General features: G+C 40.9%; 1 protein-coding gene across 1 annotated transcript in view; it reads left to right on the top strand.

Moving 5' to 3' along the window:
* The window catches only part of UTRN (utrophin), a 503,258-nt gene that overhangs the window by 471,071 nt on the left and 18,826 nt on the right, over positions 1–13,361 (top strand). The window contains 5 exon segments of the mRNA XM_007450323.1: positions 1,318–1,356; positions 1,583–1,648; positions 2,735–2,800; positions 9,895–10,053; positions 10,441–10,681. Coding sequence (XP_007450385.1) covers positions 1,318–1,356; positions 1,583–1,648; positions 2,735–2,800; positions 9,895–10,053; positions 10,441–10,681 — 571 coding nt within the window.

Below are 13,361 nucleotides of genomic sequence, written 5' to 3' on the forward strand. Positions count from 1 at the left end.
TTGTTTGCGGTACGCGGGCCTCTCACTGTTGTGGCCTCTCCCGCCGCGGAGCACAGGCTCCGGACGCGCAGGCTCAGCGGCCATGGCTCACGGGCCCACCGCTCCGCGGCATGTGGGATCTTCCCGGATCGGGGCACGAACCCGTGTCCCCTGCATCGGTAGGCGGAGTCTCAACCACTGCGCCACCGGGGAAGCCCCATCTTCTTTTAACCTTTGCTATGCAGACATCAACTTTTGCTTCCCAGTAGGAGATAATGAGATCATTATCGTTTTCTTGAGTATGTATCTGTAATAGAAATAGGAGAATCAAGTAGATCTAGAATAATTTAAACTTTCCTTCCTCTTTGTTTCAATCAGCATTAGCTTTTGCAGGAGATTTTACTTAATTAGAAAACTAATTTTCTTTAGAATTTTAAATTTCCACATTCATCAGTATTCCCTCCTCTTCCTTCCCCTCCAGTAAAAAAGGTTAGGGTTTGAACTAGCTTTTAATTAGGATCATTTGTTTTCAAATGATACCTGGAGACATTGGGATTTCTAGGCAGTGCTGGGAGGTTGGAGTGTACCCCCAGGGCTAGGAGGGATACTGAATAATCAAGTTCCAGTCTCAAGCCCTGATTCAAGCAATGTTCCTTTTGTCAGTTTCTTAGATAGAACTTCTGGATAAAATTTTGTTTGAAGAGAGTGAGTGTATCATGATCTAGAAAAGTTGCTTTCAGTTTTATGGATAATTGAGAATTTTGGCCAGGTGTAGAGGAAAGCGTCGCATCTTTTTTCAGTGAGTCTGTGAGGTTGAGATACTTTGTGTACACCTGGATTTGGAGTTTTACATTTAAAATTGAGCAAAGATTCAGAACATTCTCATCTTATCGCAACTCTGCCGTCAATATACAATGTAGTCTTTGGTATTTAACTTTACCATTCTGATCAAGTTTCTTCTCCAGCAAAAACAAAAATATGATTGCATCTCCCTTCCGTATGTTATGGAACATTATTGTTTACATAATTTTGAGGTATTTTAGAGCGTTCTGTTTCTTTTTTCAATCAGATTACTTAAAGATGTGTTTGCTATCTGTATCAAATATCCTGTAATATCTGTGAAAAGGCCCCTGCAGGCACTTGAATACACAGTATCTTTTCTAGAATAAACAGTCATTTCTGTTAGTTTTGATTTTGTCACGGTGGACCTCAGGGCAACCAAACATGGGAGTGGAAGACAATTGAGAATGTCCCCCACCCCTACGCCCACTGCTTTTGTCTTAAATTGCTCTAAAGTGTTTGTTCTATGACTTTTGTCTCCCTCTGCCCTCTTTGCAGTCCTATCACACTCATCAGTATGTGGCCAGAGCACTATGAGTGAGTATTCACAGCTCCATATGCACAAGACTGATGTTCTGATCAGCTTTATTAGCATGGGGTGATTACTAAACTCTTGTTCTAAAATAATAGTCCTGCCTCCTGGGTAACAATCCTAGTGGTTTGTTTGCATGTCAAATTCATTATTTAACTAAGCTAACGTTCCTAAAGTTAACATCTATCAACATTTGTGTGTAAAACTGTTTATTTGCTTTCTCTCTTACAGCCCTTCACAGTCTCCGCAGCTGTTTCATGATGATACCCATTCAAGAATAGAACAGTATGCTACACGGTAAGAAACTTTGATAGGAGCCCTCCACTGCACTGCCACCCAGAATGTATCTCTTTCTGTATTAATCTTATATCATTAACATGCCTTGATTTAAGGGAGGTAGTTCTGCAGAAGTCGTGATTCCATTATATTTGAAAGCTGGGCTTTCATCTCTCCATGTTGTAATTTGCACTTTACCAAACACCTGCTATACATTCTGTGGACTAAATCTCCATGGGATGTGATTACTGAGCTCCTGAGAATTCAAACACTGTACAAGCAGGGTTTAGATAATGTAACCCAGTTTTCAGTGAATGAAAGTAGGGATTGAAAGTGTTCTCAGGAGAGGGTGCACATATGAATTAAAATATGTAATTAAATGTATGCTAAAGCTTTATTATAGGGGTTTATTTTAGAGTCCCCAAACAATATAGAGTATAGGCTGGTCTTGATGGTATGTACAAACTTTCAGGAAAAAAATATACACTAAGCATCGGCAGTGCTAGTTACTACCTATGCCTTAAAAGGTTAGTTCAAGCACCATAAAATAGTAGCATTTGAACTGAGTCTAGGCCAAGTAGAAATTTTGGGAGAAAGTCAGGCTTGGACCATTGGAAAAACATACTCAAAAGCATTTAAGTAAACATGGTTTATTTAAAGGATTGCAGGTAGAGAAAGGGGAAAGGATGAGAAGGAATGAAGGGACAGAAGCTGAAGTCCAATAATGGGGGGCCCACTTGCTAAGGAGTAGGATTCTGTCCTTTGGTAAAGGGGAGTCATGGAGAGTCTTTAAACACGAGAGGAACATAATCAGATTTGTGTGAGAATGAAGACGGACTTAAGGGTCTGGGAGGTCAGTTCTGGGAGACTAGGTCTGTTAGGAGACTAAGTAACATGATATAAAATAAAGGTCTGCAGGCCTTAAGGCAGTGGTGATAGAAATATAGCTCAACATTAGATGTTGTTTTAATTTCAAAGTCTTGCTGGGGGATTTGGGCCGTTCTGTATTTTGTGAGAATTAGGACAGTTTAAGGAACACTGAGGATGTACCAGTCGACTATGCCCTATATGGCCACATTCTCTAACCTCCTTATTTTCATTTTTCAGACTGGCCCAGATGGAAAGGACTAATGGGTCTTTCCTCACTGATAGCAGCTCTACCACAGGAAGTGTGTAAGTAAATCATGAAATTAGTGCTGCCCACGAAAGCTAGTTCTTGTATTATGGCTGTCGGATATAATCTTCATGGATTGCAGCCCTGAATTTTGATCCCAATCAAAATTGATAAGTGTGGTTATAAAAATGTCTACATAGATTTTATGCTTTCAAGCCATGATAGTATAAATTGGATATGTTTATTTAGTTAGTTTCATATAAGTTACTGAAAGAAATCCTACATTTGGCCACTCATCTGCCTCAGGAAAATCAGATTGTTTTGTTTATAAATACAGGTATAGATATTCATTCCATTTGTCTGATATTTCTTGTTAATTTAACAAATGTAATTCTACAGAATATATGCTATTCTGTAAAATTCTCTTCCTTCTGTGTGCTCACATTTTGTGCATAATCTCTGCCATTTAATAATTATAACCCACACAGGCTTGGACATCTCTTCCCCACCCTTCACTGAGAAGTGTTAACTCCTCTGCCAGTATCTGATTTTATTAGCAACTAGGAAAAGCCTCCTTAACTTAAGAATACTTTTTAAAAACCTTTCTAGACAGATAGTTTCCCTCTGATTATCTCACTGTTGTGTGCCATCTTGCTTGTAGAACTTTTCCCACCCTCTACCAGCTTGGAATTAACATTTTAAATTCTGAATGATGTCTAAAAGATCTCAATAGTGTCAAGTTTACTTGACTCACACAGATTCATTGTGGTCTGGACCTGGTGGAAAGCTGTAAGGTAACCAGGAAAGTTGTAGAACATGGTTCTTAGGTGTTTTATACTAAAAAAGATCATGGAGAGAGCCAAGTTGAAATACCTTAGGGCACTCTTAACATGGAATGTCTTCTGGTCAATATTTTTAAAAAATTGTTTTACTGTCATTAAGCTTGTAAATAAAAGCTCTCAGGAGATTGTTCAATTTTAAGTTTCAAAGATTAGCAAGTTAATACTATATAATAATGCAGTAGTGATTTACCTTATTATTAATGTACTGTGAGTTTGGAACAATTCCCAAAGCAAGATAATAGCATATTCATAATGCTTGTTTCATATTTAACCTCCTAGTATGTATTTCTTATAAAGTAGTTAAGTATCTTGAATATCCTAAATCCACATGTCTTCCACCACGTTTGACAAATAGCTAAAGAATTAAACAAAATTAAAAAATAATCATTAAAACCAAACTTAAATTCTTTAAAATGTGTTTTTTGCATCTTGTGAACAGAGTAAAGGCAATGCTCAAATTTAGTTTCTCCTATTTTCAAATTAGAATAAGCACTATTTATTTTAAATTTAGCACCAGTGCCTGAGAAAAGACAGTAATCAGATGACTAACAGCTGAATACATTTTAATATACTATCAGCAGATATCTTAACTCATTCTTCCATCCAGCAAATATTTATTGTAACCCTACCTTGCAGTAGCGTGCTGGAGGCAATTGTGAGAGCTGGTTGTTAAATTTTCAAGAAGTTTGTAAGCTTCTTGTTAAACAGAGCTGTTATTCAAGTTCATTTGTATACACTTGCAGTTCAATAGATTAGGTTAAAATAAAAACAAAAGTAATGCTCAAAACTCATCACATCCTAATTATTTTACTTCACTTTACTATTATCTATGCTCTTGGGGTGTCAGGTGGTGTGCTGCAACTGTGTATCTTTTCTCAGCTCTACATTCTGTGAAGTCATTAGCTTAAATTGGCCGTGAGGAAGGTATTTAAACCACAGAATTAAAAATGCTACAAATCAGGGCCTCCCTGGTGGCGCAGTGGTTGAGAGTCTGCCTGCCAATGCAGGGGATACGGGTTCGTGCCCCGGTCCGGGAGGATCCCACATGCCGTGGAGCGGCTGGGCCCGTGAGCCATGGCCGCTGAGCTTGCGCGTCCGGCAACGGGCAAGGCCACGACAGTGAGAGGCCCACATATCGCAAAAAAAAAAAAACAAAAAAAACAAACAAACAAAAAAAAAATGCTACAAATCAGGGCCTTTTTATATATTTATCTTGTAGAGAACCTGCTGGTAAACACTTAGCAGCATACCACTGCCATGTGTCCAATACTGTATAGATAAAAGTCGATCTGTCTTCAGGAATCTTATAGGCTAGAGGGGAGAGGGATAAGTGTTCCCACAGGGGAGGAACATGGTGAGGGCATTTGAAGTAGACAAAATAATGGGCCCCCAAAGAAGTCGACATCCCAATCCCTGAAACTATGAATGTGTCACTTGGCAAAAGGGACTTTGCACAAGTGATTAAATGAAGAATCTTGAGATGGGAAGATTCTCCTGGATTATCTAGGTGGGTCCAGTGTAGCCGCAGGGGCCTGTGACAGATGGAGGACAGTCCGTTAGGGAAGGCGAGGCGACCAGAGCAGCAGGGTTACAACAAAGGTTGTACAGCTGCTACCCTGCTGGCTTTGAAAACGGGCGAATGCGGTGGCCTCGAGGTGCCGGAAAAGGCAAGGAACCAAATGCTCCCTTCTGTGGGAGATTAAATTAATAGTGTAAGAATGTATAAATCACTAAAGAGAAATTGTTTTCCAGTTACTGGTACATTAATATTTTCTTAATGAATATGTTAATAAATCTTACTTTGATAAAGCCAATCTGGAATTTCTTTGCTCTTTCACAGTTCGAACTACTGAGTATTCTGGGGTTCTTTTCCTGGGAACATGCAGGGGTTCCATCACGTGAGAACGCTAACGAGGACTTAACCCTCAAAACCCTACTCTGGACCTAAAATCCAGTGGTTTGACATAGAATGGTCATTTTTTTCTCCCTTAAATGTATACTATTTACCTTTAAAATATTTTCATTTTAATCAGTACTATTTTTTTTTTTTTTTTTTTTTTTTTTTTTAGGGGTCTTTTACCTGATGCAGTCAGGCTAATATGAGGCATCCATTATGTGATCTATGGCAAATAACTTAACTATGAAGACCCTCAGTTTCCTTTTCTGCAAATTGGTTTAAGTTTGGGTTTGGTGAGTTCTGCAGTCCCTTACCATTTTGAAATCTGCTATATAAATCGACAGAATCAGAAAGGGGATGTTGAGGAAGTAATCAGGCAGTTAGGGCCTCTCACTGTCGTGGCCTCTCCCGTTGAGGAGCACAGGCTCCGGATGCGCAGGCTCAGCGGCCACGGCTCACGGGCCCAGCCGCTCCGCGGCACGTGGGATCCTCCCGGACCGGGGCACGAACCCGTGTCCCCTGCATTGGCAGGTGGACTCTCAACCACTGCGCCACCAGGGAAGCCCCAATCAGTACTATTGACTTGACAAGATGACTAAGTATTACAATAATAAATTTGTAATTCAACATCTGCTGGGCCCAATCTCCCAAATTTGGTTTTGGGTGATCTCAGCCATAGGCAATAAAAGAAAGCCCTATGCCTTTGAGATGTGAATTTTGAGACTTGAACTTATAATTCTCTCTAAGTTACCCAAGGCCCTTTAGTCATTTGTATCTGCAGTTTGAGCCTTTCTCTGTCCTTCAAACTGGCCAATGAAACCAGCTCCCTGGCTCCTAACAATGTTCATCTTCTGTGAAGCTGGTTAATTAGTCATTGTACCTCCCATGCATCATGGGCTGCTACCTCCCCAGCCTAGACCAGAATCAATCTCATGGTTTATGTGGGCCCACATAAACCCAATTCCCAATATTCCCTTTTCTCCTGAAAGTCTGACTGTGGACAATTTAAAGGCATTAATTTTAAGGATACTAATTTTCTTTCAAGGAGGAATTGAGCAACCATGTCTCAAAAAGAGACAGGACTCAGGATGGTCCTGGGGAATCTGAGTAGCTGGAACTCAAGGACATCTCCTTAGGCCATTGCCATCAGGATGTCTCACTCCATCTGCCATCTGCCCTTGAGCGACACTGTTGTAGGTGGAAGGATCAAATTGGGGGGCTGGCCTGATTGGCACTGGCGTTGCTGTTTGCAACTCTGAAGCCTGGAACAGAAAAAATCTTTAAAGGAAGGAAATTGCGGACAAAGCACTTTGCTGTACATTTACTTGACCTGGTTGGTCATATGAATGGCTAGGTTAGGACTCTAGACCTTGTCCATTGACTTTGGACATTGAATATTATGAGAGTTGGAAGCTAAACATTTTTCTTTCTTTACAAATGATTTCCTGTTTTGTTTTGATTTCTGGCTGATTTCTTGAGATGCTTTATCCTGAATAGATAACATTTTCACTGGGATATATATGATCATTTTTCTTTTGTTATTATTTCTTTTTTGCGTACTCAGTCTTTTTAGTTTCTATACTCTTTATTGCCTGAGAAATATTTACAAATGTTCTCCTCTACTCTTACTTTTTTATTACTTTATTATTTCATTATTTAGTTTATATGCACTGTATTTTTATGCTTTGTCCATTTGTCCTGTCCATTATTAGGTCATACTTTTTAATCCTCTCTTATTATGGCCTCTCTCTTCACTTAAATTGAGTGAAGTGCCTCCAAGCATCACTGACTTAGAGTCTTGTTATCCTTAGCAGCTAATTGGTATCCCTGTGGTGTTGTTACATTAGCCTCACAGCCTTCTCTGCTCCTTCATAATACAGTTATGTTTAGGGTATAATAATAAATTACCCATTTACTCCCTCTCAGGAAAACATGCTCCCCCACCTCCAAACACACACGCACATACCTCCTTGCCAGGTTTCTGTTTGATTTTGCTACATGGGCATCCTAGGAGCTTTGGGTTCTGCTTTCTTTCTTTCTTTTTTAATTTATTTTTTTGACCTCACTGCATGGCTTGTGGGATCTTAGTTCCCCGACCAGGGATCAAACCCATGCCCCCCTGCAGTGCAAGTGCAGAGTCTTAACCACTGTACCACCAGGGAAGTCCCTGGATTCTGCTTTCAAACACTGCTGCTCTGCTTTGGTGCAGAACCCATTCTCTCGTCTTATGCTTACCCTTCTAAATTTAGAAGCAAGCATGAGATTCTTCTGAGAGGCTCCCTTATTTATTTCACAGCGATATGGTGTTTTTGCAGGACAGGTAATCAAAGGATGATGCCATAGCTTATTTCAGTCCTTCCCATCTATGTTTCTTATTTCCAGTTTCTAACTGTGTTGAAAGAGTCCCACTCTTTTTTTTTTTTTTTTTTGCGGTACGCGGGCCTCTCACTGCTGTGGCCTCTCCGGTCACGGAGCACAGGCTCCGTACACGCAGGTTCAGCGGCCATGGCTCACGGGCCCAGCCGCTCCGCGGCATGTGGCATCTTCCTGGACCAGGGCATGAACCCACGTCCCCTGCATCGGCAGGCGGACTCTCAACCACTGTGCCACCAGGGAAGCCCCCCACTCCTTTTTCATTCATTTGATAGTAGAAAGGTAGTGAGATTAGGGAGGTTTACTGATAAAGGAAGCAAAGTAAATCAGCAAGTGGCTCATTTGAACATGTGCTTTGGCTGTTTTGCAGGCCTAACAGTCATTATTTTCAGTTCCTTCTTTATATCGCTCTGATCTCAGTGCTCAGGAGATACCTTTTCTAAGAACTCACTACCTCAGATGCAATTTCATGTCCCTTCTTTATCAGAGTAAAGTGTGATAGCACAGGGTTGGATTTTCAAATTTGACTCACAGAATCAAAGATCTCACCTAGTATCAAGCAGTACTCATAAGCAAAAGGTCCAGGACTGCCCGTGCCACTCACCAGTTTACTTCTGGCTGCGTTAGGATGTGCTCTGACCGCAGGGTAACAGATGAGGTCTTTAAGGGATATTTGCAGTCACATCACTTACACAGTAGGGAGCTGGTTCAGTCATGGAATAGCTCCATTTTATACTCTGATAGCTACATAACTTGCAAGATGTTTTTCTGAAGCCCTATCCTATAAATCCATAGATTCCAGGATTTGTTTAACCAAAAGCCATCAAAACAGATCAGGTACAATCTGCCAAAGGTATTCTATAGCAGGACTCCCCTGCTAGTATTAGCCAGGAAGTCTGTCATTTGCACATTTACGAGGAGATCTGACTGGATCTCTGGTAAAAGAAGGGAAGGGATTCCAATCTTGCTGATAAGCATTTCCTTCACATAAACATATCAACTTTGTCTATTTTGTTATACTTCTGTTTCTGTCAATCATTAGATTTGACCACATTATTATGTCTAGTTTATTAGACAAGTAGTTAGAAAAGTGGGAGAACCCAAGTCAGTTAAATGGAGTTCCTTGTTTAATGCAGAATGATTGATCCTAGAAGTGACATGCTGATAATATCAAGTAAGATATCTGTAGCTATTTTATAAATATCTACAATTATAATTTATGCTAAGTTATTTAAATGAAAGAATATAAGGATTTGCTTCTCCCACGCTTTGGGTTACAGACCATTATAAAATTGCTTTTAACCGCACGCTAAAGACAGTGAAATCAACTAGTTGATTGGGACTGCTATAGCAAAAGACTACAAACTGGGTGGCTTATAAATGCCTAACATTTTTTTCTCACAGTTCTGGAGACTGGGAGCCAGCGGATTTAGTACCTGATGAGGACCCCCCCTCCTAGTTCATAGCTGTCATTTTGTAGTTCCCTCACATGGCAGAAGCAGGAAGGGAGCTCTCTGGGGTCTCTTTCATAAGGATACTAATCCTAATCTTAGAGGCTCCACCCTCATGACCTAATCACCTCCCCGAGACCCTACCGCCACACACCTTTACACTGGGGATTAGGTTTCAACATAATTTCAGGGAAGGGAAACAGTCTGTAGCAGTTTATTTTTAGTTAGCAGTCTTTTAACCTACTCTTCTGGCATTCAGTTATTGATTTTCCCTGTAAAGTCTTTTACATTAACTATTTAAGTGTTGTACTTTATATCCTCTGCTGAGTAAAATATCTCTTCTAAGGTTTGTGAGATATACATGTTAGACCAAAGGCAAAGCATGAAATGTTGGTGTGTGTGTATAGTATACATACGCTATTAGGTAAAATATCTTCCCAGAGTTTTAAAGTGAGGTCATTGGGACACTGAGCTTTAAGGCAGTCATGGCTCAGTAGCCATCCTGACCATCATCGTTTCTCCTTCCTTTACCTCCAGAGACATCCATGTCCAGCTGTGAGCCTTTGTGTGTGTCTCCTTTGTCTCCATAGGGAGGACGAGCATGCCCTCATCCAGCAGTACTGCCAGACGCTCGGAGGGGAGTCCCCTGTGAGCCAGCCCCAGAGTCCCGCTCAGATCCTGAAGTCGGTAGAGAGGGAAGAACGTGGAGAACTGGAGCGGATCATTGCTGACCTTGAGGAAGAACAAAGGTGTGCTAGACCTGGGAAGAGAGGATGTGTCACCCTGGGAAAACTTCTGATGGGGAATTCTTTCATATTCACTTCAACATGACCCTTACCCATTCCTTTTTCAGGACTATTGTCCAGGAAGTATAGTGGAGGCCAAGTTTTAAGAGGACATTAACACACTGGGCAGCTGGCTGCAGATTACAGCTGCATTTCAGGGTTCAGGGATGGTGTCTGTTAGAGCACTTGTTTATTTAAAAGCACAGTTTTATTCATGCTTGCTTCTATCATGGTTGTACGTGTTTTTACCTATGAGGAAGTAAGCACAGGCTACATTTGGAGCTCATGGACAATTTTGGTGAGAAGGTGAGGTATACAATACTAATGCCAGTCTTCCCTTCTCTACGCTAGAAATCTGCAAGTGGAATACGAGCAGCTGAAAGAGCAACACTTGAGAAGGGGCCTCCCTGTTGGCTCCCCTCCAGACTCTGCTGTGTCTCCTCATCACACGTCGGAGGATTCAGAACTTATAGCAGAAGCAAAACTCCTCAGGCAGCATAAAGGTCGGCTGGAGGCTAGGATGCAAATTTTGGAAAATCACAACAAGCAGCTGGAGTCTCAGCTCCACCGACTTCGGCAGCTGCTAGAGCAGGTAGAGTGTGCGGAACTTGCTGTCACCTGCCCCCCGCCCCATCTGCCCCAGTCCCATGTCCCGTGGGACTCAGTCCCAGAGTTGGTAGAGAGGTTCACTTCCGGTTTCTCCTCTCCGTAGTGGATTTAGACTGGCTTAGAAATCCCTCTTCAAGCATAAGCATTAAAGGCTCACTGGCGCCAAAAAAATGCGTTTTCCCAGCTTAAGATGGAATTGCCCTTTCTTCTTTAACACTGAAATCTGTCTCAGCTCTGAGTAGTGTAAGGCAAAAGATCCTATAACATATATCTGCATAAATTACATTTGGTAAACATCTGTGGGCATTAAGGGAAAGGAATTGACCTGAACTCTTCATGGTAAAACCTCCTTCCAATGAGCTATTTTCAAGAAATTAAGTAACATGTTTATTAATTTGCAGTTATTATTTCCTAACATAGCTATTATTTCCTGCCATAGCATGTTTTATGGCAGTTGTTGGCAAACTTTCTTGACAATAAAAAATACAATTTGCATTATGATGAATGTATACATGTATGATGAATACAAAATGCTAATTGGTGTTATTAAAAAATGCTGTCTCTTACTTTCTATATTTTCCTTCTTTCCTTCTTTCCTTCCTCCCACCCTCCCTCTTATTTTTCTTCTGTCTTTCTTTCTTAGTGCTGGTTTTATAACTCATCAACGGGTAATAGCCTGCAACTTTGAAAAACACTGTTCTTTGGGATATAAAAGAAGCATCAGATACAGCTTCTGCCTTTTTACCTTCAATCTTGTTAGAGACCATAACAAAATAGTATGATATATAAGGTAGTATCATCTGTAAAGACACAACACACTATAGAGAATTAAGTACCTGATTACATCTAGCAGTTAAAGAATAGGCATCATGTCACAGAACTGGTAGTGAAGATGTCTTTGCAGCAGGTGTCTATTGTATAGAGTCCCAGCAAATGGACCTGGAACTTTTCTCTCTTGAAGAATCCCTGACATGAGAATTCATGTCATCTTTTGCCTTTTTCTCTGGCCTATGCAGTATGGGGCCCCTACACAGTGAATAGGAATGACTTTCTCCAGAAATGATATATTGAGTCAAAGGCAGAAACAACTCTCTCTCCAGTGATTTTCTCAAGTTTTAGAAAACCACCTTTTCGCAGTTGCTATCAGTATCTTTTAACATGTCAGAATCATTCAAAACAGTGTAATTTTTGCATTACCTGCACAGTGGGCCACAGAATACCCCTTATACTTTCTGAATGTCTTTCACTGTTTCAGACCTTTTGTGAGACTGCTTGGGGGAAGGTTTACTTTGGAATTGTGCATCATTAGACCTTCCCCAAGGCCTGGCTGGTTTTCTCTAAGTACTTTGAGATGTTTGAAGCTTATCTTGGTGCCACTCCTGTACATTGGAAAAGCTACATTGTTAGTAATGTGAATTTGGTGCTTCTGAATGGTGCCTGGGTAAGGGATGACTTTTCTCTGGAACGCTTTTAGAATATGAAGTGTGAGTATTAAGGACTTACTGTATAGGTAGAATTGTTGTAGAAGGAAGCTGTGCTTGAAAGCTTTGTTTGCTGTAATCTGTTGATGCTCTTAAGAGAGCCGAAGGCTCTTCTGCTCACCTTCACCTCCCCCTACTAGCTTCCTCCTGTTAGACAGAGCTGCCTAATGGCTCATGAGCCTTCAGAATTGCACAGTAATGCTTTTCAAGAAATCGGATATCTAAATGGCTCTGCGTATTCCAGACTGTGGAGCTCTCATCCCTTCTTAGTGACTTAGCATGAATGCCAGAAGTTGATGGAAAATTCAACTCTGATAGTAAAAACTAGCAAAACTACCAGACTTCAGCTAATATCGATGTAATGGAAAAATCAGCATCAAAAACCTTGTAACTGGGACTTCCCTGGTGGCTCAGTGGTTGAGAATCTGTTTGCCAATGCAGGGGACATGGGTTCGAACCCTGGTCCGGGAAGATCCCACATGCCACAGAGCAACTAAGCTTGTGTGCCACAACTACTGAGCCTGTGCTCTAGAGCCCGCAAGCCACAACTACTGAGCCCGTGTGCCACAAGTGCTGAAGCCCACGTGCCTAGAGCCCAAGCTCTGAAACAAGAGAAGCCACTGCAATGAGAAGCCCAGGCACCGCAACAAAGAGTAGCCCCCGCTCGCCACAACTAGAGAGAGCCCGCACACAGCGATGAAGACCCAACAATGAAGACCCTATGCAGCCATAAATAAATGAATAAATAAATAAATTTATTAAAAATATATTTAAAAAAAACAAAAACATTGTAACTTCTGCATTCCCTTTACAGTGGATCACACTTTTCTAATTTGACCATGTACTTGTGAATTTCAAACTTTCTGCCTTTGTGAAGTATTTATTAGGTGTCAGATTCTGTTCTAATCGCTTTAGAAATACTAATTGATCACCTCCTTCACAAAACCCTCTGACACAGGCACTCTTACCACTAGTTTATTAATAAAAAAAAATCCAGTTTTTATAAATAAAAAGCAGACGATTATAAAATTTCCTCAGAGGGACTTCCCTGGTGGTCCAGTGGTTAAGACTCCATGCTTCCACTGCTTGGGGTGTGGGTTCTATCCCTAGTTGGGGAACAAAGATCCCACGTGCCACAGTGCAGTGCAGCCACAAAAAAAAAAAAAAAAAAAAAAAAAAATT

The sequence above is a fragment of the Lipotes vexillifer genome, unplaced genomic scaffold (genome assembly GCF_000442215.2).
Source record: "Lipotes vexillifer unplaced genomic scaffold, Lipotes_vexillifer_v1.1 scaffold112, whole genome shotgun sequence".
NCBI classification, from domain to species: domain Eukaryota; kingdom Metazoa; phylum Chordata; class Mammalia; order Artiodactyla; family Lipotidae; genus Lipotes; species Lipotes vexillifer.